Consider the following 26,914-nt stretch of genomic DNA (forward strand, 5'->3'; position numbering starts at 1 on the left):
ATATATTTTTCACTATTTAGATGATTAAAAATGAAAGTCATGTCAGTATTTTAAGCAATATATTTTTCCCTAAATAAATAGTTATATTACACGATATTTAAATTACTTTTATGGGATTCAAATATATTTAATGCTTTTAAAAGTAGATTTTTCTGTTGTCTCTACACTTTCAGTAACAACATCATATACATCACTATCTATTTGTGTAGGTTCTTGTGTGGTCACACTAGAGGAATCTTCGGATATATTAGGCTGAGTACCACCACCGCTTGGTTTTGATAGCCCTACGCCACTGGCTCCCATGTCCATACAATCAAAATGTAGAATCTGAAAGTTAAATAAAATTGAGTATTAACTTTCTTTCATTGACACACAATACGTACATATATATTTTATTGAGAATAGGTATCAGAAAGTAAAAGTGAATAAGTAAAATTTTTATAAGCAAAAAAAACGTACACAAAGTCCTACCACAAATTAAACTTAATAACTAAAAATTTTGAATGTATCGAATTAATGAATTATTTTTGTAGCTTTTTTCTCCAATTGGATTTATTTTAAAAACTTACTACAACGGGTGCCTTATCAATCCTTGTGTCCATGTCCATGCAAACATGCAACCTTTGTTCTACAATAGAAATATCAAACAGTCTGACACACATGTCGACCAATCCAGGTGGTAAATATGGTACCGGTATCGGTATGCAGAAGGGCGGTGGATTACGCGCTAAAAAAAAAATATTACAAACATTAATTATAATGTATTTATATTATATTGATTTAAAAACCCGTAGTTCGTAAGTCTTAAAATCTTACTTGAAAAGGAATCCCTGAAAACACTCGCATTGTTCATCATTACTTCCAAATCAAGTGTTGAATCCACCGGTTCATAAGTTAATATTGCGCAAGCTGAAACAATAGGAATGACAACAGTTAATTCTATTACCAAAAAAAAAAATTATATAGAAATATTGTTAGATTTTTCTTAAACTTTTTTTTTATTGTGAATAGATATTTATAAAATAATATGAATAAGTCTTCCTACCGGGCCAGGGAAGCCAAGCTAACGGAACAGAAGATATTATTTTTGTATGTTCTACTGAAATGTACACTTCTCATCTCATAGAAAAAAGATTAACACACAAAATTTAATATCCAAACATATTATAATAACATTATTCATCATATTTTGTGAATATATTATTTATTCTATTCTGTTTAATTTGCTATTAATAAATATTAAATACTTACTCCGTCTATCAAAGTTGAAAGCTTGTATTCTAACACCAGTGCAACATTTACATTGCAAGCCATCGCATTCGCAGGGGCCTCCTCGGAAAGGTAGTCTTAATAACCAGCCTGGTTTGTACCATGGTCTGGGCATCATGCGTTTTATAGTCTGAAAAAATATATCATAACTAGAACCACGTATATATAAAAGCTAAAAAGTGTATCGATTCATAATCTTACAAAAAGTAAAACTTATTACCTTGTTTGTCTCTATATCGTAATAAACAGAGAAATCAGTGACATCCATAGCATTGTCTTCTTTTATAGTATCTAAGTATAAAATTCTCTGTTTTGATGACTCTCCTGAAATATAATTTAATCATACTAATTTTGTCGAATTTAGTGTAATAATACGCTGCTGGGATCCTTAATACATAAAAAACAAAATCAAATCGTTATTATTTTAAAATAATGTAATAACATAATAAATAAGTTTAATGTATATTACTTACCACTTATCACAGAAGTCACATAACAAATAATTAAAAACAAAATTGTAACTCTCATTTTCATTTAACTTGTGTTCAGTGTTGTTACCTATTGTTGCCGACTCAAGGGATACCATTCAAATGACTACACGTTGGTAAGTTACGTCAATACAGATAGATTAAGGTTGGTTTGTTATTATTTGTATGCAAGATATGCGCTGAATGAGCGCAACTGGCTGGCGGGACTTTCTAGAGAGAAACTCCTGCGCGTACGCACACTGGACACACCACCACCGAACGTCATTAAATACCCATCTATTCTCAGCTGGACGAAACATTTTCTCTTTCATTGTGAAAATTGCTTACAGAGAAGTCGTTAACAAGAAATTAATGACGCTATCCCCTACTCTGCAATGAGAGTATTATAATAGTTTGACAATAATTTAAAACAATATATATATTTTCAATAAGTTATATTTCCTTTATTTATATAAATTATAATTGTGGCTTAATAACAAAAACACACTATCCAATAAATTAACAGATTCGAATGAATATTGTTATTCCTCAAAAATTTCTAACAGGGATCGCACAATGTTATTTTCGTCATAATCTTCAATATCATCCTCACCAGCGTCAATGACTGCATCAACTCCACCTTGGGGGTTAGGAACTGATATTCCACCATTTTCTTCTGGACCTATCATAACGATTCCGTTAGCGCCCATCCTACAAGAGATAAAAATTGTCAATCCCTAGGAAAATTTGGAATATCAAATTTAAATAATACGTTAAATAATTAATTTAATTTTTGCTTAAAATTACCTGAGACAATCGAAAGTAAAGTTAAACAAATTGAAGGATCGCCATTTTCCAGTCATCGCTAAGCAAAAGTGAAAGTTTCTACCAGGAAAAAAAACTCCTAAAAAAAAAGAATCCTTGGGGGGCTTATACATATTGGTCTTGGATTTTTGCCTGAAATAAATATTGTTTGGTAAATTTATTGAGTAGTAAATTTAAATAGCTTCAAAAGAATTGTGTTGCTTACCAGACAAGGAACTCTCATAGAGAATCCTATTATTCATAGACATAGCAACATCAAATGCAAAATCTCCTGGATGATAAGTGACTTTCATACAAGCCTTTTGATTTATTAAATCCAATAGATAACCAGTGCAACATTTGCAAACTCCAAGAGTGCAGGAACAGCGTCTTGATGTTGTGTTCTGTTCGCTTACGTCTTGATTTTGCCTCCCATAATATGATATACTAGAGATTTGCCGTAAGTTTAATCGATCGAGTAATAGTAACGGACTGTCGGGCACTTCGATATCATTCAAATTAATATTTGTACTATTATTAATCGTTTTTGATGGCGCTAAAATGAAGGCAATAAATGTATTTGCTTAAATAAAATAATAAAATAAAATAAGCAATTTTAAAATTATTAAAATATTTGTTTACTTACCTACACCTTGCACATTGATAAAAAACTGAACAACGATAAAAATCACGCATTTTTCGATATTAAAACTCATGTTAAAGGTTAGTTCAAGACGAAGCTACGTGAATGCCGGTCGTCTGAATAATAAACATGTCCCAATTCACTGTACAGTTTTGAACCGGTTTAATGGTGATAGCGAAATTTCATTGCCATGAGCTTAACACTTTCTCACAGAGTAAATACTTAATGATCTCTTCTATTTATTTGAGTTTATTTGTTCAATTTTATAAATAATTGTTGAGTAATCAAACTATTGAATAATAAATATATGCGTTCGCTTTATTTCACTCACGTGTACTGTACAGTTTATTTTGCTTTTGCAATGGTTTATATACCTTCACATGCTATTAGTATGGCTATACAATCATTTAAATAATTTAGAATGAAAAAAAAAACAAAATGAAATAAATACTTTATTAAAAACTAAAATAATTTACTTAAGTACTGCATATAAACAATTTTAATAAATATAATTTCAAAATCAAATATATTTATTGATTTTCTCTTCCGCCGAAAAAATCACCAACCGCATTACCTATAGCATCTAAAGGACCGTCTCCTCCACCAAAAATACCGCCTCCCGGGGCTCCAAAAATACCATTACCGTTGCCACCAATAAGGGAACCCGCTGCATCAAGTAAAGTACCTTCATTGCTATTGGTACCACTTCCAAAAAGGCTTATTGGTTTAGGACCTGAAGATACTGGCTTGGGTTTTAAACCAGTTTGCAATCCAGATGATCCTAAGCTAAAAACAAATATATTGACGATTTTATTTAAGTTTAAGCAATGTCATCATCTTTAATTCGTTCAATATTCTTACCCAAAACATCTGAATGAAGCTGAATAAACCGGAAACCCTCCAATGTCTGCATTTATATCTAAGCAAGCAAAGGCGTTTCCGTTTCGGATTCGAATATTGCTAATTTCTGCGCAAACTCTGACAAATGGTGCTCTTCTAGGGTTGAAGCAAATTGGAGGTGGGTCACTTGCTACAATAGTCATGAAAATGTTAGTTAAGTATTTTTTATAAATTAAATAAAAATTAAATGAAAATAATAAAAAAAATATACCTGAAACTCGTCTCCGAACAACTGTATTGTTGTTAACAGTTAGTCTGACATCAAAAACAAAGTCTTTGGGTACAAAAGATATATTTCCACATGCCTTCATTCTAAATCGTTCCAGGATAGTTCCGGTACAACAACCACACTGACCGCTAGCACAAGTACATGGAAATCTCGTGACTTGACCATCCACTTCCTGAGTTGGCTCCGGTGTGATTTCATCTTGTAGTACCGGTTTTTGAGTCACATTAGCAGTTGCTGGTGATACAGTCGCTACTGGTAATTCTTCTATTGGTGCCTCGGTAATTAGAGTTGAATCTACTACGACGTTTACTTCAGTTGCCTCATTTTCTATATCTTCAATATCATTTTCGTCTTCTTCTTCAGCTACATTTATTGGTACAGTTATAGTAACAGGAGACTTAAGAACTGGCGTTGGGTTTAACGCTTCTTTCCAAATCGTGTTCGGTATTCTGAAGTTTATGACGTCATATGATCGGTCTTGCTTCGAAATAATATTACCTATATAATTAATTACATAATTAAAGTCAAATAATAAGGCTAGTAAATAAACAAAAAGTGCATGGAGTATACTTACCATGTCTTGCGGAGCAAGATGAAACTAATATAAAAATACTTGACACTAACAACTTAAGGGACATAGACATGTTATATATTGGAGATTAGTATAACAACAGTTTCGTTAGGCTTTCCAATTGTTATTGCTAGTGAAGCATGACACTTCCATCTATTTAACTGCTGTCCAGTAACAATGTTCCGAGTCTGAATTTAGCTATACGGTCAATGAACATAGTAAACAAGTTTTAAATTTTAATGTATGGTCCGGAGAAAGTGGTTACTTAAAATGACAGTATCGATTCCCACTTTCGGTATTGGGAACGCGCAGCGACTGCAAGTTATTTGCAACTGAATTGAAATTATCGACGTAAAATATATATATTCTGTGTACTCTGTTGCAAGACTAGCCGTTTCATGAGAAAGGTGCAGAAATATTCGTTTTGTCGTACATATTTTCAGATGTTAATGTACATAAATTTAATGTAAAATAAAATAGTCCAATAGCAAATAACGTAATCTAAAAACTATTCAAATTGGTAATAAACCTTATTAAATATAGAAACATTATCTGTCAATGTTGATACGTAATCAAATTATAGTTTTTTATCTTAATTTTATGTTATCACCGTACAATATTTCTCATCCACATCTACTAGTAATCTCTTTATATATATACCTACATTATTTTACTGTTTTGTTTGTAAATAAAATATTGCCGTATTTCTTTGTATGATTTTTATTAATTGAGAAGATATTTGTTTTTAAATGAAGTATCATTTTTTTATCATTACGTCTTAATAACTCAAATCCAATGGATCAATTGATTGAATAGATACTGTATGCTAAACTACAAAGAGCTTTATTTTAATAACAGTAATATTTTTAATAATAAAGTATTACTGTATTTAACAATTGTATTAAAATTTTATTTATACTAACTTTTGATTTTTTTTAATTAACTCTTTGGTTGTTAAAAGTCATTCTGTAGTTTATCTAAGAGGAGAGTATCTCAACTAGTTAAAAAAAATCATTGCAATGTACAACAGCAATTATTATTTAAACATTTATTATATATAAAAAGTTTTTAAAAAATGTTAACGTTAGTAAAAAATGTATGATATGATGAAACTACACTTAAAAGCCTATATTTTTCTGTAAAGGTAAAGAAACAAAAGTGTATTTTTTAATTTTTTACTTTTTTGAGAAAATAAATAATTTCTTACATATGATTACTATTTACAATGACAATAAATTAAGGTGGTGAAATAAATAATAAACTAAGATTAAGATCTAATACATTTTTTTCATGATTGCGGCCATAATCCTCGCATCATTTTGTTTTGTCGTCTCCTGTCTTTTCTGCTCAAATCGTCTATATCTGGTAAACCAATTGAATCACTCAAAGCATCGAGTCCGAGCATATCGTCATAGTCATTAACACCTTTTATGTTTTGAGGCTTAAAAACTTTATTTTTATTTTGTCTCTTATGTTTACCAAATATTCCTAGTTGGTGTCCAACACTTTCACCAATGCCAGTCAAATCCAAGACATCTAAATCACCTAAACGAAACGGTCCTCCTCGATGCTTCTTTTTTGGCAATGAAAGTCCTTCGTAGTGGTGACTTGGTTCATTTTTGTGTGATCTCGTTTGATCTACCACATTTTCACTATCAGCGGCATGTTCTTCTGAATGAGAATCTAGTGTTTGAACGATTTGAACCATTTCCTCAGTATTATCATCATCCACTGTAGTAGCAAAAGGAATGGTTGAATGCGGCTTAGAAGTAACTGTTTCCACTTTTTCGAAATTCATATCATCATTATTGACTACTTGCGCACTTGACTCTTTCATGTCGGTGGGTATTAATTGAGTGACGGGCAAAATAGAAAGTTGACCAGTTATATGAGCCAAAGACATTTCTAGACCGGGATCTTCAAAGGTAGTATCGCTTTTAGTGGTGGTTGACACAAAATAAGTTAAAGGTTTTTCAGTTATTGGTATAACCTGGTGTTCTTCGACGTTTTGAGAGCTATCCAATGGCTCATTGATGGGGATTTTTAAATCCACTAAAGTACTTGGTTCTATTGTCGTAGATATTGTTGGTAAAGTAGTGCTTTCAACATTTAAGGTAGTAGAAACAGTTGGTGTTCGTCTTGTTGGTCTTCGAACGGGTCTACGTGTTGGTCTACGATTGACGGGACGAACCCTTACAGTAGTAGTCCGCGTGACTGTAGTTCTTGGTGTAGTAGTTCTAGTAGTAGGTTTTCTTGTGGTTCTGCGATTGGGACGGGGACGTCTTGTTGTCGTCGTTGAAGGCCACGGGGCTTGCTTGTTTTTATTTTTGTTTGTTTTTTTACCACCTGATCCTGAGCCAAACAGTCCTCCTAAAAGGTCTTCCCCCAATAAACTGAAACCCGTATAGTCTGCACTATCTACATCGTTGACAGCATCAAGTCCCCCTAAAAATAATACATAGCATTAGGATAATGACAATGTACACAAGAAAATTAGAAGAAACTATATAGCAGTAACTAAATACCATCATCGTCATCATCATCGTCGTCTTCTTCATCATCATCATCGTCGTCATCATCTGCCTCGAGTCCAAAATCGTCATCGTCATCGTCATCATCATCATCGTCGTCATCATCATCATCAGTAACCTTTTCGTCTTGGGGCACGAGAGGCAATGGATCGGCAGGCTCAGAAATAACACCTCTCGGTCCAAACTTGAAGCAGGATACTCTGACTGCTGCTTCTACTGTACTTTTAGCTTGAAGTTCCAATCCAAGACAGGCTCTGAATTCTTCTCCAGCTCTCGCGATATTATAAACTCGTCCACAAAACTTTGAAACACCTCCGGGAAGAGGCATGCAAACTGGACTAGGTCTGCGACCTATGAAACAAATAAAAGTTTTATTGGTTACCAGTTAATTTTAATTTGAAGAATTTCTTTGCATATTTTAAATTTTTTGTATAGAAAGTTTGTCAAAACGGATAAAAAATTCGGCCGTAACTTAAACGTAATTTGATGTACTAAATAATTTCTATTTGACTTACTTGAAAGTGTTCGGTTTGTAATTACTTTATTGCCGAAACTTAACGAAACCGACATTTTGTCGCCATTCAAATACATTAACGAAGCACATCCTGAAAAGAAAACAAGATATATTATAAATGTTTCAAGACATGTTCAATGTCAATCAATTTAGTTATATTAAGGCGTATGAATCGTACCTGGCCCATTTAGATTTAGAACAGGAACTGCAAAATCTCTGCAACAATTACAATACGCCTCTGAACATTTGCAGTATTTGTTGATGCTGTTGTCCTCTATCGGTATGCCGTCATTTGCTTTCTGAATCCCTTTTTTATGACTTTTTTGACGACCTAAAAATATTTTAAATTTTATATAAGAAAATATGGTAAAAAATATAGATCTGCAAATAAAAATATATGAATAAATGTAGTGACTTCAAAAATAACAAATCACGTTCGTAATAGGAAAATAATATCGTAATAGGTATCTGAATTGAGGGTAAATTTTGTAAAATTTTAATTTATAATATTTGGAAAATGTTAATTAAAATACAAAATTAACCTAGACATAGGATTTGTTATTTCAGACTATTATAATTATTCATAATATATTGTAATTGTATTGTAAAATATTTAAATAAGGAAGAGGGTTAATTTAAATATTGTATTCCTAAACAAGGTATAATTCTACAACAAATTGTAACATTGCGTATTATAAATCAGTAGAATAAATGATCCCAACTCATTTTTAGTATCTCATACTGCGAAATGTGTTAGTCTATTGTAAGTCACGCTAGACTTTTTAAAAGAGAAAAAACTTAATGAATTGAAACATTTGATACATTTTTGTAATACTTTCATGATAAAACGCGGAAGAATTTTTTGTATGGAATTTAGTGACCGAACGGTGAATATTACAATTAATGATTTTTAAGTCGTTGATACGAAAAGAAAACCTTTCATAATTGTTAATTCAATTTTTCAATTCTCTTGCAAAACTAATTGACATTAACCGATATATATATAGACGTCTTCATCTATAACATATACTAATTTTAATTGACTTTAAATTTTTTATTATTGCAGAAGCTGTACATAAGTGTTTATATAAATAAGTATAAATAAAATATTTGCATTGCATGATAAATATAATAATTATGAAATGAAATAACGACTTTTAATAATTTTATTAGCGTAATCTATATACGGGTTTGAGTATATATATAAAACTAGAAGTCGCCCGTGGCAAAAATAAAGTAGCCTTTGTTATTCCTTGAAGTTTAACCTTGCATATACCAAATTTCATCATATTTGGTTTAGTGGTTTCGACGAGATAGCAATATGACAAACAAAGTTACTTTCGAATTTATAATATTAGTATAGATGCTCTTAAAATAAAATTAATGTACCTGTTTAAATAGTGTAACATAAATTTTTGGTTCATTTTATCAATTCGATCAACCTAATAGTAAGATAATTAATACCGCTCATATTTTTTTATTTCAAAATTTTTAAATTCCTAAACAAAGACTGGAGGAGAATAGATCAAGACAGAAAAAATGGAGTGGGATGGAGCAGGCCATTACTCGTTGAGAGGTCCTTAGTTAAAATTAGAGAAAAACTCTCTTATTACTTTTATTACTAAGGAATTAAAGAGGCTTAAATAAAAATAAACAAAATTTTTTTTTTCCAAAATGAGAACTAGGAACATTTTAAGCTAAATATGTTTATATGAGTAATACATTGTCTTACCTATATTCTTAGAGGCTGCAAATGCAAGTAAAACAAATATTAGTAGAAGCTCAAACACAAGGGAGAGCTTCATTTTGAAGACCCAACCCCTGTCTGAAAACAAAAAAAAAAAACAAATTAAATAAAAAAATTCTTAGCCAATACTTTATGCAATTATTGAATATATAAAAAATATAAATTAGTACTATTATCTTAACTTACTTAAAATATAATGAAAAGTTTAAAACATATAATTAAGCTTAAATATAATATCCTCATTATGTAATAATTAATTCATAATAAAAGTTATTTTTCGTAAGATTTGTACATAATATGAATTTTGCTGTCTTTCCATGTTTACAACATTTCATATACTAAGACAATATATAAAATATATACATAGGTAACACTTATGTGAATATCAAACAGAACATCTTGAACAAAACTCGCATATACAAAGTGTGAATATTCAAACAGATACAGAATTTATTATAAATATTATGAAATTTTAGTAAAAAAATATCGCGTTTCCACCAATACATCGAGATAATGATTTTGTATGTTTAATATTCTCTTTGATTATATGAGTAAATCTTATTTTTAAGATAATAATATCATATTTTATGTAATATATATAGCAACTAATAATTAAATTACCTATGAACATATTTAAGCTTATTAAGTAAAATAAAATATAAATATTATCACAATTTATGTATCGAAAAACCTCTACCGGGCATAACTTAAAACTCGTTGAAGTCTTTACTATGAGGCAGAAATAAAAACTTCTGTATTTAAAAAACAAACGAAGTACTTTGATTGTTATGTTTATATATATTTTTTTTATTTCTTCATTGATTAGCCCAAAAGGAACTTTATAAATAAAATTAAATAACAAAAAAAAAATATTTTTTATGATACTCACCCTGTAAGTCGTCTGTTACGTGTCACAAAATCGATAAAATCGATCGCCACCAGTCACCTGGTTGAGCGTTCACAGCCAATTAAATTATAATTACTAGAAACACTAGCCCTAAAACGAACCACGCCGGTGTTACAACTGATTCCATATAACTCCAACACAGAGAAATGTGAAACGTATGACGAGAAAGGAAACCCGCCGTCTCTTTCACTCGCAAACGATTCGTAAAGGACAGGAGAAAGCAATTGACCGCTTTTGTGGAAGTAGCGTCACGCACTCATATTAGTATAATAATAAGTTTACCGAAAGAAAATGAATGAATATCAACAATAAGGAAAAATCATGTCATAAAATAATAAACTCCTCTTATAAATGTACATATGTACATAGAAACGTACCTAATACGTAGTTTCTAAATCAAATTTAAAAAATAAACGCCATGTTAGTTCATCTTTTTTGAAAATTATTTTATTCCATTCGAAGAAAAGGCTCCAATCGTGGTAAATTCTAGAACGTTCGTCAAAAGAGCGTTGATCTCGGATATAGTATGGCTGACGAGTATTGGTCGGCGGCGGCAAAGCGGTTACTTTTCGAACTTGTCCAATTAATTTCGACTTATACACTACACTACTACATATGATTTGGCTAATAATTACTATTATGACAACAAACAAATAAAAACTGAATAAAGATATATGTATAAATAGCTCATTAATTATATATCTGAACATAATTAGGTATTTTTTTTATAATTCATGAACTAAGGCGTTTGATAATATGTATATATAATTATACATACAAACCAACTGTACCTTACAATATTAACTGCCTCGATTGTCTAGTAGGTTGAAGTAGTTAATATTTTATAAAAGCGATGTAAAATTTGTAGGTCAAGTATTGGCAGTGTTACGCTCTTGCGCATTGTAAGTAATGTAAGTCGTCGTGCGCCTAATCGCCCTCCAGTCGCCTTACAATCGCATTATAAAATTTAGGAAATAAAGATTGCACTGGGGCACACTTGTGGACTCATACGCTGTTCTAGCTCCTTAAAATTAACTTCCGTGGCTGAAATTCAATGTGGATTACAATAAAACGAGGATACACTTCGTTTACATTCGAGTAGCCCCTTAAAACTCTTTCATTTTCATGTGTTGAAATGATAATTAAATTATCGAGCAATTTCTTGTAAAAATACTAAAAGAAAATTCTATGAAAACGCCTCATTCAATAAAACCTTTAATCAAATTATAAACGTTGTGTAAATCACAACGTGTATTAATAAAAAAAGAATATATTTTAAAACTAATTCTTATAATTATTTCACATGCGTAAACATTAATACGCAAAAATACTGTAATTACGATAATATTCTGTTATCCAGGCTTATATATATAATTACTGTGTTTAATAAACTCAGTTAATTTCTTAAATTTAAACTTATTATCCTTTTGGTATAAAACGCTTAAGGACCATTTCATTTTAGGCGCATAACGTCCGCTTGTTGCACCCACAGACAAGCGCTCGTTATCGACGCGCGGGTCACTTTCTACAGGAGAAAGTCACCTCGGAGTTATGTTTGTTTTTCGAACTGACTCCATAACTTTTAAAGCGATAAATATTATGATACATAGTATTATGTTAATGTTGCGTTTTTAGGCTTGAATATTATTCCGCCACGCTGTTTTTTATGTTGTTCGTTACATGGGTATTACACGAGATTAATTTTTTATACAAATTAATCGCATCAAAACTCAGCATTACTTACCCGGGCTTAAAAGCGCCGCCATAGATTAAAATTCACATTTTCTAGCTACTGGACCATCTCGGTTGTATGTTAATAACATTGATATCATTACTCTTGTAATTAGCAATACCCTAAATAATTTAAATCGAAATAAATAATTATTCTATTTTAGAAAATAAAAAAATATCAACTTACAATTACTATTTTTACAGTCTGTGGTCTTAACTGAAACTAAACTCTTAATAATTAATACATTTTATTTTAGTAAACATTACCTTAAAAGAGTTTCAATGATGAAAGCATAATGCCTTTAACGCACTAATGATAAGTCAGGTGCGAAGCCGGGTCGTTAGTATTTTTTATTTCCTATCATGTCTTTATTTAACTACAATCAAACGAAAAAAACAAAATTACTTTTTTTAAACGTAGTACTCATAAGTAACTAATACTTGTAGGTACTAAATTAAATTTATAAGTTATTTCGTGTACTTCGTCTTCGTGTTCGGTGAAACTAGTAAAAGCTGGATCTATTTTCAATTCAATCTTAAAGTCTGTTCATTGACCTCGATGTGGGCTAGTGGAGCGAGCTGCACTTGACTATATGCGTTCCAGTAACGCTATTAGATATATTTATGGAGCGTTCCATAGGAGGACCCATCGTTGCCTTTGGTACCGTTGTATGGCATAATTTATTATTTTCATTTTATAGTACATACATAAATTATACATAACCAAAATATATACATTAATTATGGCTTTCTTAAGTCCAGAAACTGACAATGATTTCTTTTTTATTTTGGGACTATAAGTAACTATGGCAGAAGCGTTAAGTTGGCGATTTGTTTCCCAACTTTCAAGTTCTTCGTAAGAATTTCTAATATTTCAGTTGTGACCACTTACCATCATTTGGCCCATTCGCTAGTCCAACATGTACTATAAAAATTAAACAGAAATAAAAGTGTACTGAACCCTCGCCGTGTGCTTACACTCAGCTGGTTATTTAAAAATTTAATATTCATGTTACCAGATAGAGAAAAAAACATAACGTAGTTCCGTTCAAGTGATTGCTAAAGAATTTTAATTATGGTTCTTCTAGAAATATGATATAACATCTATTGTAGTTAGATACTGTATCAGTTTACATTCGAGCTTTGGATCTATGTTTTGTAAGTTGCATATTATTTACGGTATTTTATACGAGTATATCGTAGGACAGAAAACGATCCGAGCAATTTATTAAATCAACTAACATTGTAATTTTTAGCCGAAATGTTAATTGTCGCTGATTTTTTTTTTTCTAATAAGAACTAATATTCTAAATTAGTTCAGTTGAATTCATCTAGAATATTAAAACATTGAATAAACGAATTAGAAAAATCGCGGAGCGCACGCAGGGTGAACCGTAGCCAGTAAGACGTATTATAAGAAGATGTCACTATACGTCCTAGATAACATTGTAATAGACTACAAAATAAAACTATACTTCATTTTGATAAGATCATAAATGTATGTTTACTTTTTATAGTATATTAATCCAAAATAAAACCTCCTTGCTAATAAATAATATAATGAATGTTGATAAAATTAGAAAGTCATGTTACAAAACCACTTTATTTATGCAGTTTATATTACAGTAGTATTTAATCACGCGATAAGACCCTCGCATTTAATTTAGAATATCTATGCTAATAAACGAGACCATTTCCATGTAATGCCAACTGATACCAGAAAATGCAGCTCGATGAAGTTTTAGTTTAGTCGAAACCAGATGAAGGTGTACAGTATATGGTGTACTTACGCTTCGCAATTTCACCCGATCGTACTGTAAATACATACATAACCCATAGTCTTTATTAATAAATATAAAATCTAAATCAAAACAAATAATTCAAACCGTACCAGTCATTATAGAAATTAGCATGTTCAACCACACAAGTGATCCATTTAACATAAATATATAGTTTAGAAGTAATATGAGTATGTTTCGTATTGAACGTACGCCGTACATATTATGTATGATCAGTGAAAGCCGAAATCAATTTCTAAAACCTTATTACGATTGTATTTTAAATAGCATTTAATACTGTTAAGTTCCAGGAATATTAATATTTCATGATTTCCGTAGTGTTTTTTTTTTCATTGGAATGCAGTTACAATAAACATGCAATCATCAAGTCTCATTGAACGCGTATAGATGTATATCTATTAAATATCTTAAACGTAATTTATAAATTAGGTTTATGATTAGATCCTTTCTAGCTTTCTCGGTGCACCTCATTGGTGCTATCATTACTTTACAGCGTTATGCTTTATTTTCAATTTCACCTTCTATTGTGAGTGTGGAGAAACCGGCTGAGATCCGAGGAAAGGACCAGTGTAGACTCGGCGCTGGCGACGCTCGCCTCTTTCGAAACGAATCAAGACTTACATTAAATACATTATTTTTTCTTCATCGTTCCTCATATCACGACATGTCGGCTAAAGTGACGCTTTCGCTCTTTCTTGCTTTATTTGCATTTGCGAACAGTGCGAGTATTTTAGGTGAGTATTGCCTTGCCTTTTTTGTTTTGATTGATTGAATAATAGTGACGATCCTTTTTTGTTTTATTTTAATTGTTTAATGAGTTCTAAAGCGGGACGTAGAATATGTGTTTATTTTTTTTTTATTATTTGGAAATTAAAATTGCTCAGCTTTTAGATAATATTTATTAATCGTATAATATTGTTCATTTTTGCTTGGTGGTTTTATTTATATGGATTGTAGCAAATATTTTTTATAATTAAATTGATTTTAAAACATCACCGTTTCAACTTTCAATAATATTTACTCAATATAAGCCGTCATTTTGTTAAGAATACCTAATTCATTTATTTTATATTCGTCTGGTTGCTTATAAAATATAAGATATATTAATCGGTTACAAACAAATATATAAACATTAATTGAATGTCTCTATTAAACTGATTAGTATTTTAGAGTATCTTTTTTTTTTTTTTTGCCACTACGTACATATTTCAAATAAAGTGTCCAACTGCGTATAGGTATAGATATACACATCTAAAGTTTATGTTAATATAAGATTGTATAGTAATGTATAGTTCGCTATTTTGACCGAATAGATAAAGGCAATCGCGATGAGAAATGATGTATACATTTCATTTAATTTTTTTGTAAGATAATGCTTATAATAGTTATTGATAAAGTCAAAAATAAAACGTGCGTCCATGTAAGAAGCTTGACGTTCTATGGCGTGTGCTAAATTAATATATATATTTAATTATATGAAACTCCGCACTTATGCTAAATCAGTGCGGATCGTTAATTGCATATAGTGTATCATCGTAGTTGCAGCAACACTTTTTGGTAACGAATTTATTTGTTAAGTTTTTGTAACGTAAGTTACTAGTTATCTAACCGTACGCACTTACGTTTATGTAATATCTACAAAGGGTTAACGACTTATCTTATTGTCCAAGTGACCGAATACAATGACCGATGACGTTTAAGTGAAAGGAACACGTCACGTGAAAGTACAGAATAAGCCCAAGACTTTTAGACTGACATCATTAATAAAACTAGATTTCAGTTAATACATTTTCTAATTTTATATATTTAATATAGATTCAGAAGTCAATGTCGCATATTACATTAATTTCACATTCGAATTCTGCGGTGACTTTCGAGTTTCTTATTATAGAATAACACTACAGCCCGTGTTATTTCATGTCTGGACATAAACCCCTCTAAGAAGTACCTCATTGAACCCAATCTTCGGATTTTATTTCAGAACCTGTCATTTACATTTATTAAAATTTAATGATAGAATAACTATGCACAGATTACCTTGACTGGGACGATGGGAAGAAGCTGATAGAGGTGCCGGAGTTACGGAATGACCAACCAAATAGAAATTGCATGTGCAAAGGACCGGCATGCGTCTGTTGTGTTGATTTTAACATAACATTTGTTGACCTTGGAGGACCAGGTATGTTTTTTTACTATATAGGTAGGCGGATAGGCAAATAAACCACCTAGTGGTAAGTGGTCACCACTGACTATAGAAATTGGCGCTGTAAAGATATTAACCATTTCTGACATTGCTAGCCTCGGGAATTAAAATGTTATGTCCCTTGTTGTTGTAGTTAAATTGACTCACTAACTCTTCACCGGAATATAACAGTGCTAAGTATTGCTATTTGGCGGTAGTATTTCTGATGAGATGGTACCTAAGCAGGTCAGCTTGCACAAAGCCCTACCACCAGGTAAAGGTGAGTTTTGTAATTGAATGTCAATCACTTAACTTTGTTCATTTTATTTGGGGATGATGGAAATAAATTACCAGCCAAGTTTACCATCGGGTCAGTGATCCTATCTGATGTGAATGTGTTCTAATCTGATCGGATTAATTTTGACGCCTTCTTTTAATCCTTTCATTAAAATCGTACATAATTGCTCCAAGTACAATAGAGCATTCACATACTAATGTATTTGATGCATTTCAGGTTGCGTTCACATGAAATACTTATCACCCGAAGACGGGTTCTCAGTTAACGTCTCGTATGGAAAAAATCTCCTACACTCTTCTAGGATTCAAGGTAATGTAATAAATTAATGGTTTGCCTATTTGTTTTTTTCTGATTTATACGAAAAGTATTAAACCGATTCTTCATAACTGCTATCACATTTGAGAAGGATACTTAATGTAGGTATATTGTATAGTATTTTATATGTTAAGCATTTTACAATATATAGTAAGAGCTCATCATGCTCAATCTCCACATTTATAAATATATTTTCTAAGTTTTTTCTTTACATATAACAGTAACGTATACATAAAAGACATACCATTTACTTAAAATCTATACGCTGATTGTTTAAGCGCGCCAATCTCAGAATTTTACATTCGTTCAAAATAGTTAGAGACTTTTTCAAGTTATTTATAATTTATATATAGACAAAAGCAACATAACAATTTATATTAATAATATTTTAGGCAAAAATCCAGCACCAATATGTCTCGAAGTATTTGGCAAATTTGCGCAAGTATGTGCAAAATTCAGTGACCTAGCTCCTACTTCTGACGGTCTACGGGGCTGTCTCGAGCTAGAGCCAAGGTTACTTGGAGAAAGTCAATTGGAGTTCCCGATTGGATGCTTCAAATCTAGTGCAGGTGGCATGGAAATGGAAGATCCACCGGCGGAGCCTGAAGAGTAAGTCAATAACTCAGAACAGCTTAAAATAAAACTATTGACTAGCTACATAACGTTTTACGTTCAGAAGTTTACGTCAAATAATAGATAAGTTTACTTGAGAAACGCCGATTTCAAATTTCAAGCGCAATACTTTATATCATTTGAATAACTGAAGAAACTGAACGATGTAATTCATTTATAGTGAATGATATAATTTATTGAATATAAGAGAACGGACAATTTCTTTCTTTTCTCTGGCTTACCCACATTTGAAATATGTCTTCAGATATCGTAACAAATTTAGACTTGTTACGATATCTGTCCATCTTATCGGTCCATCTTAATATTACTTACAAATACTTACAGAACTACAGAAGAAACAACGACGGAAAACAGCAACACTTTTGACGCAGAATCATTTTTAATAAATATCTACCAGACAGCGGAGCAGAGTGTTGCATTTCTCGGCAGCCTTCTAGATCTTCCGTTGAGAAAAAATGAAACAACCACATTAAAACCAACTACAGAACAGGAGACTTCTCAGAGAAGAGCACCAAAATATTTAAAACATCCAAATCAATTGTGATAATTTTATGATTAAATTTATGTATATTTAAGTACAAAGAAGGCATTTCATAGATTAACTTCAGCTTGCCAACTTGTTAACGCTCTTTTATAAAAAGTCAGCGATATACTTTCTCCTATTTATTGCTTTAATAATAAAATTAGTTAGTTGACCTATGTTTGATAATTATAACTATAATAAAGTAATATGGATAAAAATAAAATGTTTTATTTAATATCTTAATAAAAACTTTTTTTTTAACAAAACACTCTGTATGTGTGACACTTTGTGACGTGAAATTATCCTTGGGAAAATGGAGGAGATGCGTTCGTCTCGAGCAAATAGACGCCAGTTTCTCTGTAATCAAAATAACAAATAAAATAGAAATTCAACATTAAAAATTAGGTGTTACCTACACGAATTGTACCGCTGAATATTTTCCCTGTAAATTCTGTAATTCATATGTAGGCTTTCTTTACCCAAGCCTTAGCTATGTTTAGTTGTAAGGTTGTAGCAAACGTTTTTACAGAGTCTATTTCGTATTTACAATATAAGAATAGATTAAAATTTAACAAAATATAAATCATACCCAGTTTTAGGAGTGAGTCCACCCATTCTTAAAGTTTTTGGTCCATAGCATAACTTTAAAACAGCAGCGTAATAATTCATACATTCCCTTCCAGTGAATCCTCCAGATGTAATAGATTCTGCTAAGTAATGGAAACCTCTAGCGTGATCACATTCGTTCGAATTGCAACCAGGCATTGAAATACCTCCATTAGGATAGAAATCAACTAGACCAAGGTCACCTAGATGGCCATAAATACCATAATTGGTATGAATTACTTCAGTATACAATCCATCGGAAGGCCAGAAACGGAAAATATTGTTAACCCATCCAATGAGTGCTGGGTCCAGGGCTGAAAAATTTATGTAATGTAACCAAACAGAAAATATTTCACTGATACTAGCTATTAGACTATTTTACATGATGGTAGGGATTATGTACAAGTCCGTCTGGGTAGGTACGACCCACTCATCATATAGTTCACCGTCACACAATTATACTTAGTCTCGTTATGTTCCAGTTTAAAGGGTAAGTTATTCAGTGTAAGTATAGTTACAAGGACACAATATCTCAGTTCAAAAGGTAGTGGCGCATTGTTTATATAAGAAATGGTTAATATTTGTCAGGGCGACAATTTCTATAGGTAGCCTAGATGGTAAGCCATCAGGTTACCCATTTGACCGCTCGCTTACCACAACCCAAAAAAAAATGTTCGGCCTCCTCTCCGTTTAAGAACATTGGTGCTTGGAAACTCGAACAGCTCTAAAAGCTCCAAAAGGATAAGATATAAGTAGTTCGATTGACGTGTGTGTGGCAGATTATTCAGGCTGCTTTATAAATTAATAGGAACAAAAATCTTGTAAATAATATCATTTATAAAAAATAAAACCAAAAAATTCTAGCTGTATTAGCAAATCTGACCTTGTCCAATGTAACGATTATTCTTGGTATATTCAATTGTATTAATATAAGAAAGATTCTTACCAGTAATATATGGCACTTGACGACCTAAATTTCTTCCTACAATACCAGCTTGATGTCCACCGACTCCGTGACCGATAATATGATACTGAGCAATCGTTGAACCACTAGCCCCATTCAACCAGTTAATGAACCGTGCCACCGCTGCGCCGGATAGAATACAATTTTGATTTACTTCTCTATAATTCCAGGAATCAGCTCCAGCACTCCAATCCACTACTATGACATTTAGATCTTCAGCAGCCAAGAGCACTATAAAAAATAAAAATATTAATAGCATTGAACGGGAAAATTTCCAGATATCAATTATAAGTAATAATTTTTTTTACATTATGGGAAATGTAATAGACGTCATTGGATCTTCCGAACAAACTCCTAGAAAACCTTTGGGTACCTTTAATGCACAATTGAGTAAAAATCAATAGAACAAAAAACTCAATACCAATTAAAGGGAATTCAATATACTACAATATATGATATTAAATTTACAGTGTGTCCGAGAGTCATATTCTGAATTAAAATTCGAATATACATATAGTTGAAGAACATGACAATTGTCTAGTAGAAAAAATAAAAGTATTTGAAAATATTATTTTTTTATTCATTAGCAGCCTGTAAATTTCCCACTGCTGGGCTATGGCCTCCTCTTCCTCTGAGGAGAAGGTTTGGAGCATATTCCACCACGCTGCTCCAATGCAGTTTGGTGGAATACACATGTGGCAGAATTTCGTTGAAATTAGACACATGCAGGTTTCCTCAAGATGTTTTCCTTCACCGCCGAGCACGAGATGAATTATAAACACAAATTAAGCACATGAAAATTCAGTGGTGCCTGCCTGGGTTTGAACCCGAAATCATCGGTTAAGATGCACGTGTCAGATTAAGTAAGAAATAAATAAATAATTAGACAATTACAAACAAGGCTTACACTATGTATTGTATGTTTTAATCAATTCTGTAATAATAATAATTTAATTTAAGTTATTTTTGAATTGTGTTGATAACATTGATATTAAATAAGAGGATACTTTGACTTTTCTGTTCAATATTGTGAGTCACGTGATTTGTAGTAAGGTTTATATAAGTGATAGAAGCTCGGTACAAAACATTTTTTTACTTTACTTTTACTTTACACTTTACTCTTCTTGGAGCAGCAAGGTGCTAACATTTAAGGTACGATATAATTTTGTGATATAGTACAATCGTTATTGCTTGTTAAATTATTGATGAATATATGAATTGTGTTTTTGTAATTATCAATATACAAAGTTAGTATTATATATACAAAGTTAGTATAATTGTATTTAACTAACATGACTGTATTTTTGGATATTGAAAAAGAGTAACTACTGAGTTTCTTGCCGGTTCTTCTCGGTAGAATCTACATTCCGAACCGGTGGTACGGCTTTACTTTTAAATAGTTTGTTAAATGACGATTCAAAAGTGCTTGTAAAAGCCTACTTGAAGCCTACTTAAAGTATATTTTGATTTTGATTAAGGTAATTGGTTTTATTGTAATTATTAATTAATACAATATTACGTTTACTACAGATATTATAATGGCTAAATAAATATCTGTGTTTCATATATAATCTTTTTTTGTCTTATAACCTTAAAATGTAATAAAATAACAAAGAAATAGAAATTATTCTTAAAATATCCTGACATAATGTATTAAGTCTCTATAACAAAATCTAACACACGCGTTCTAACCACTGGGCCATCTCGGCAAAATATCATTGGGTAGAAAAATTTAATAAGTTGAATTAAAAATATCGCACTATGCGTATCTAATAAGAACTCGGGAGTAAATATCGCATTAAAAATAACAATTGTATTGACTTATAAATGGGTTTTCCTAGCATTTCATATGACTTAGGGAAGATCGATTCGATTTGCAAAATTAATCATTATAAAATATAATTATTCCAGACTTTTATTGATAGTCGCTCGTAAAACATGCATACTTTAAAAGGCAAGTGTGACTTTTTTTTTAAATCAAACAAACCGAAGCTCGTCATAGGTGATGGTTCTAAATTCATAACCTATATAATTAACAGATTTAACTACTCAATTGCCTATACAAAATACGTTCAAGTACTTTACTCAAATAAAAATGTGTTTTTTTTTATATTACGAAGTAGGTATTAATTTGCTAAATTTCACGATTCTTAATTATTGGCGGGGCAAGACCAAAAGTTTAGATGGGTAAAATCGGGCCTGTCTAAGCTGAATCCAGGGTTCTAGAAATTTTAGAAGACGTTTTTCAGTTCAGTTAGTTTTCTTTTTCTAATTTTTACCCATAACTTTGAAGGTCCTTTAAGGAAAGCGCGAGTCCCCTTTGACACTGAGGTTACGGGTGGTTGCCCACGACGCTTTTGTTTAATGGGTTCAATCTTACATCTAAGCGCATTGGTACACAAAACTTAAATATTTCAACACTAGTTTCTTACCAGGTACGAGAACGTTATTAAAATCTGACGTAGCTGAATTCATCCATCCGTGTATGAGGACAATAGTCCTTCTAGTGTTCTTGTAATTAGTCTGAGCTAGTAAGGCAGGATTAGTAACGATTGGCTGGCTTAGAGTAGGGTTTTCTCTGAAATAAAGTATTAATTTAATTATAATCTAAATAAATAATATTCATTACTTTGTTGATAATCCATCTAAAAGTGATAATGCTGGAAAGTAATTGTGTCTCTTATACAAACTTTTTCTAAATTTTTCTGTCCAATTTGAAAGTTGTTATATCACTTCCAATTAGTTTTTATTACTTGCTTTTACGATCTTATTGCCTTACTATCTTTGGAACTACGAGTTGCTACCTCGAATCGCTTCACAGATAAGCCAAGTAACTTTTTATTAATATACTATTCTACTTTCCCGATGTGGGTAATGACTCGCAAGAATTTAAAATCTTCAGCCATATCGCTTGACCTATGAAGTAACTGAAGAAGCTGGACTAATACTATAGTAATGGTATGGTGGAGTAGTAATATATAATATATAATAAAAACTAATTGGAAGTGTTAAAAAGTTGCAAAGCTAGTGTTACCTGGTAAACAAATGATAAACATTTGATACGGCTGGGTTAAATTTAGATCCACTGAAAATATCATTCAACATTGTCCACACGTCGGCTATTTGAAAATCTCCATTCGAATTGGCCACATATTGAAAACGTGGCCCAACATCAAGTTTCGTTTGTAACTGGTTTGACTGTAATGCTAAAAAAACGAACATCCATCGATTAACTTCGAATTTCGAATAAAGAACAACTTCAATAAAATAACATATAGGGCGAAATGACGTAATGTTTGCTTTTTTTTGGTTGGTTCAGTTCCGCTGACAATGTATTTTTATTGTAACCGTGACCCGATTCTATCATCAGGATCGGTTCCATAGTACATGGAACTCCTCAACGGTCAACGGCATAGACATGAATATTTTGTTTTTTTTTTTTAATTTGTATAAAATGTTTTTGTTTAAAAAGGCTTAAACTTCACTGCATTGACTCAAAATCGGATAATAAAATCATAATGATGCTTCCAAAGTGTAAATAATAGCATCTGTATAAATATTCAATCACAGAAAACAAACTATTATGCAAGAAATATAATTATGCTGAAAAACCCTATCTATTTTTAGGTAAAGGTTTCGCTGCTTAAAGCATTTATCAGTGTTCAAGAAAATATATGGTAGGGCTGTTTATATATTACTATTTATACATATAACTATTTCTTCAACACTTATTGTTAAATTAAATAACGTGGAAATAAATTTTATAACATTTATAAAAGAGAGCTTACCAGAACATATTGATACACAACAAAGTATCACAAACGATAGCATCTTAGAGCAGTTCACATAAACTGCGTTTGGACACTAAGACTTTTTAATAAATAATATCGTTATAACAATCGATCACACTAATCCTATTAATATCGTGATGATGTCATTTAATGTTTTTGTGACTTATATAATAAAAAAATGCCTCGATAATAGTTATCAAGCAATTTTAATCCCTAAAACGTAATAAATTTAGTTGTAGATAAAAAAAATATCAATATTACAGGCACATCATTTTGTTTCGATATGACGATAACCAAAAACTTAAATTTACTTTGTAATCAATAAATTCTGGTTTTACGTGAATATTTATTTTGTCAAGTCATGTAAATTGAACAATATGGATAAGTCTGTAAGAACTCGTTATTGGTGACAGGCAATGGCAAATTTCTGAAAAGGATATCTATCTATTTATATTCGAACTATCCGAAAAAGTCTCACACATAAAATTAAACTCTTCAAATTTCATAAAACCCAATTCATTTATTAATTAATAATATATAAAATAGAGTTTCTATACTATATTAATTTCATTCAACCACGTGAAAATGGCGGAGCAGCATTCGTTTCGAGCAAGTAAACACCGGTTTGTCTGAAAACAGAAATCAATTATTAACAATGGTCGACCTTATTTAGAGCATATTTAAAATTAACTTAGTTGCTTACCCATTCTTGGGCGTCAATCCACCCATTTGCAGTCTACCGGGTAGTGAGTTACACATATGTAAAATAGCAGTGAAGTACGATGAACACTCTCTACCGGTGAAGCCTCCAGATACTATTGACTCCGCAAAGTAGAAGTAACTTCTTGCATGGTCACACGCATGACTAGAACAGCCAGGCATTGATTCCCCTCCATTGGGATAAAAGTCTACTTGGCCTAAATCTGCGAGATATCCGTTGACAGCACAGTTCGTATGGATTACTTCTGTGTATTCACCGTCGTCAGGGTGGAACCGATAGTTGTGGTTAACCCATCCAACGAGAGATGGGTCCAATGCTGAAAAAAATATATATTTTTTTTTTTTTTTTTATATATATTGGACAACATCACATACATTACTCTGATCCCAATGTAAGTAGCTAAAGCACTTGTGTTATGGAAAATCAGAGGTAACGACGGTACCACAAACACTCAGACCCAAGACAACATAGAAAACTAAACTCTTTCTACATCGACTCGGCCGGGAATCGAACCCGGGACCTCGGAGTGGCGTACCCATGAAAACCGGTGTACACACTACTCGACCACGGAGGCCGTCAATTTACATTTTATAAATCAACTTGACCGTGAAAGTTTAAGTAAACAATATATGTTACATAATATTTAAATCATTCAATAATATTCAAGGTTGGTAGATAAGTCAAATATTGTATTGAGTTACTAAAATTATGAATAATTTTAAAAATATTAAATTAGTACCTTTTTTATTTAAAAAACAACTTCAACTTATATCGTTGTATTAGTTTTAATTGTATGTTTTTATATATAGTACAATTCAACCATGCATTCTCCATTACAGAATATGTTAATTTAAAAAGACAACAGTTCACATACCAGTTATATATCCAACATCTCCTTCCACATTTCTACCCGCTAAACCAGCCTGATGACCACCAATTCCATGGCCAATAATATGGAACTGTGATGGCGTAGAACCGGTGGATTTGTTGAGCCAATTAATGAAATTTGCGACAGCCCGGCCGGAGGCGATGCAGTTTTCGATTTGAACGGGCAAGTTAATGGTATTGGAACCGGCGCTCCAGTCTACCGCGATTACGTTTAAATCTTCTGCTGATAGGAGGGCTACGAATAAAAGGTAAAGTAAACAATAAAATCCCATTAGTGCAGTCTTCAATTAAACAACTACCAAACATCAATACTATATTGTAGTCTAATCGCTGTGTTCCATGTTCTTTAAACGGTAAGTGAGTTTAATTCGAGACACAAGGGATATAACGCCTTAGGTTTCGTGGTTGAATAATGACGACGCATTTACGTGTAACAATTGTCTTATACTTCTTGCAGTGCCAAAATAGTTAAATATGACCTGCCGATATAAATCTATTCATAAAATGTAAGTAATTGATATACATTATTGATTACTGAATACTCGACGGTATGTTGGATTTTAATAGTTCCAGCTTAGCGAGAAAATCAAATGTAAGCTCATTTAAATTAAAATTCAAAGTATGATTACTCAAACAGAATAACACAAATACTTCAGAATCGCCAAGCGTTACATGCGCAGAAGTTTTATAGTATATAATACTATCAGATAAGTAGATGTGTTTCGCAGTTTCACCCGTTTTCAATTTTGATTATTGACGTGACAAGCGTGAGTAGAATACAAAATTCTTGTTATTTACAATATAGCCAAAAAGTCTCGATACAAACCAGGAACAATGACCGTATTAAAATCCCCAATGACATTATCGCTCCATCCGTGAATGAGTACGGCAGTTCTTCTATTACTATTGAAGTTTGACGACTGGAGAAGGCCAGTATTATTAAAAAGCAACGGTTGACTTAATACTGGGTTTTGTCTGAAACATCAAATTGTAAAACTTAAGTAATTGCAGAAACTTTTATAGTGGATTCCTTTATTTCTAATCAGCCTAAAGTCCGTCAAAAAAGTCGTCAACTCGTAGATTATTATTACTAATTTGTAAAATATATCTAGTGTCGTCATTGTATTATTATTATACGTGTTAATTATGTACGGAAACATTTTGTTATTATTTTGAATCAATTTATTTGTTTTTTAGCAATACTTTTATTTGCCCCCGCATTTTTCCAACGATCTAGTTATGCGTTTATTTGGAAATACCTAGCGTTAGGCCTAGCGTCTATATGCGCTTTGAATCGTTTGTACGTATTAAACTATGCTGATATTTCGATACATTTAAGTTTATTAATAAATAAATAAACAATTTACCTTGTAAACAAATGATATACATTTGATGTAGTCGGGTTATACCTTGCGGTAAGGTATAAGTCACTCAATTTCATCCACAAGTCCACCAAATGATATTTTCCACTGGCATCCCTTTCATGTTGGAAACGCAAAGGGTCTAGTTTTCTAATAATAGGATCAGCTGAGAGTACTAGAAAATATTACAATAGTAGAAAGGTTAAATACTTTTTTTTAATAGCTTTTTTTTTCTATTATATAATTTATATAAATACTTACCAGCCGATAAGCCCAAAATGAAAACAAATGTTATACGCTTCATTGTTTCAAAAGAAATGAAATTTTATAATTTTTGTAGTGTTAATACTTAATGACGATCGATCATTGATAATTTAGATAAAAAAATACATTAAACACCAATATAATCCGGAAAATACGTGACATAAATATCGACAGTGTTATTACAAATATCGTAAGAGACAAAATTTTACATTCGAGATGGACCAAATAACCCACTTGTCTTAAGCATAATTGCTTA

General features: G+C 31.6%; 6 protein-coding genes and 1 pseudogene across 6 annotated transcripts; 1 reads left to right on the forward strand and 6 right to left on the reverse strand.

Annotated features, from left to right (window-relative positions):
* Positions 1-96: 96 nt before the first annotated feature.
* LOC113399716 (uncharacterized) lies at positions 97-2,110 on the reverse strand. Its single transcript, XM_026638911.2, has 6 exons — positions 1,743-2,110; positions 1,490-1,593; positions 1,252-1,399; positions 817-909; positions 570-727; positions 97-327 (listed from the first exon to the last, which is right to left on the reverse strand). Exons 1-6 carry the CDS (start codon positions 1,801-1,803, stop codon positions 118-120), a joined length of 774 nt encoding a protein of 257 aa, XP_026494696.2. The 5' UTR covers positions 1,804-2,110; the 3' UTR covers positions 97-117.
* A 105-nt stretch (positions 2,111-2,215) lies between these two features.
* On the reverse strand, positions 2,216-3,569 carry LOC135193440 (uncharacterized; annotated as a pseudogene).
* Positions 3,570-3,624: 55 nt separating this feature from the next.
* On the reverse strand, positions 3,625-5,220 carry LOC113399729 (uncharacterized). The gene is made up of 4 exons (XM_064215505.1): positions 4,887-5,220; positions 4,295-4,810; positions 4,045-4,213; positions 3,625-3,969 (listed from the first exon to the last, which is right to left on the reverse strand). Exons 1-4 carry the CDS (start codon positions 4,954-4,956, stop codon positions 3,714-3,716), a joined length of 1,011 nt encoding a protein of 336 aa, XP_064071575.1. The 5' UTR covers positions 4,957-5,220; the 3' UTR covers positions 3,625-3,713.
* Positions 5,221-6,046: 826 nt separating this feature from the next.
* Positions 6,047-10,726, reverse strand: LOC113399714 (uncharacterized). Its single transcript, XM_026638909.2, has 6 exons — positions 10,565-10,726; positions 9,661-9,753; positions 8,107-8,259; positions 7,930-8,019; positions 7,409-7,765; positions 6,047-7,328 (listed from the first exon to the last, which is right to left on the reverse strand). The coding sequence occupies exons 2-6, from the start codon at positions 9,731-9,733 to the stop codon at positions 6,172-6,174; spliced, it is 1,830 nt and encodes a 609-aa protein (XP_026494694.2). The 5' UTR covers positions 9,734-9,753; positions 10,565-10,726; the 3' UTR covers positions 6,047-6,171.
* A 3,845-nt stretch (positions 10,727-14,571) lies between these two features.
* LOC113399715 (uncharacterized) lies at positions 14,572-18,300 on the forward strand. Its single transcript, XM_026638910.2, has 5 exons — positions 14,572-14,846; positions 16,145-16,291; positions 16,809-16,901; positions 17,300-17,516; positions 17,865-18,300. Exons 1-5 carry the CDS (start codon positions 14,777-14,779, stop codon positions 18,082-18,084), a joined length of 747 nt encoding a protein of 248 aa, XP_026494695.2. The 5' UTR covers positions 14,572-14,776; the 3' UTR covers positions 18,085-18,300.
* Positions 18,301-18,341: 41 nt separating this feature from the next.
* Positions 18,342-23,532, reverse strand: LOC113399760 (pancreatic triacylglycerol lipase-like). The gene is made up of 6 exons (XM_064215194.1): positions 23,422-23,532; positions 22,668-22,839; positions 22,066-22,211; positions 19,616-19,864; positions 18,653-18,983; positions 18,342-18,420 (listed from the first exon to the last, which is right to left on the reverse strand). The coding sequence occupies exons 1-6, from the start codon at positions 23,462-23,464 to the stop codon at positions 18,363-18,365; spliced, it is 999 nt and encodes a 332-aa protein (XP_064071264.1). The 5' UTR covers positions 23,465-23,532; the 3' UTR covers positions 18,342-18,362.
* Positions 23,533-23,949: 417 nt separating this feature from the next.
* LOC113399759 (pancreatic triacylglycerol lipase-like) lies at positions 23,950-26,714 on the reverse strand. The gene is made up of 6 exons (XM_026638979.2): positions 26,656-26,714; positions 26,401-26,569; positions 25,860-26,008; positions 25,020-25,268; positions 24,128-24,461; positions 23,950-24,053 (listed from the first exon to the last, which is right to left on the reverse strand). Exons 1-6 carry the CDS (start codon positions 26,696-26,698, stop codon positions 23,996-23,998), a joined length of 1,002 nt encoding a protein of 333 aa, XP_026494764.2. The 5' UTR covers positions 26,699-26,714; the 3' UTR covers positions 23,950-23,995.
* Between the last annotated feature and the right edge of the window lie 200 nt (positions 26,715-26,914).

The sequence above is a fragment of the Vanessa tameamea genome, chromosome 2 (genome assembly GCF_037043105.1).
Source record: "Vanessa tameamea isolate UH-Manoa-2023 chromosome 2, ilVanTame1 primary haplotype, whole genome shotgun sequence".
Classification (NCBI taxonomy): Eukaryota; Metazoa; Arthropoda; class Insecta; order Lepidoptera; family Nymphalidae; genus Vanessa; species Vanessa tameamea.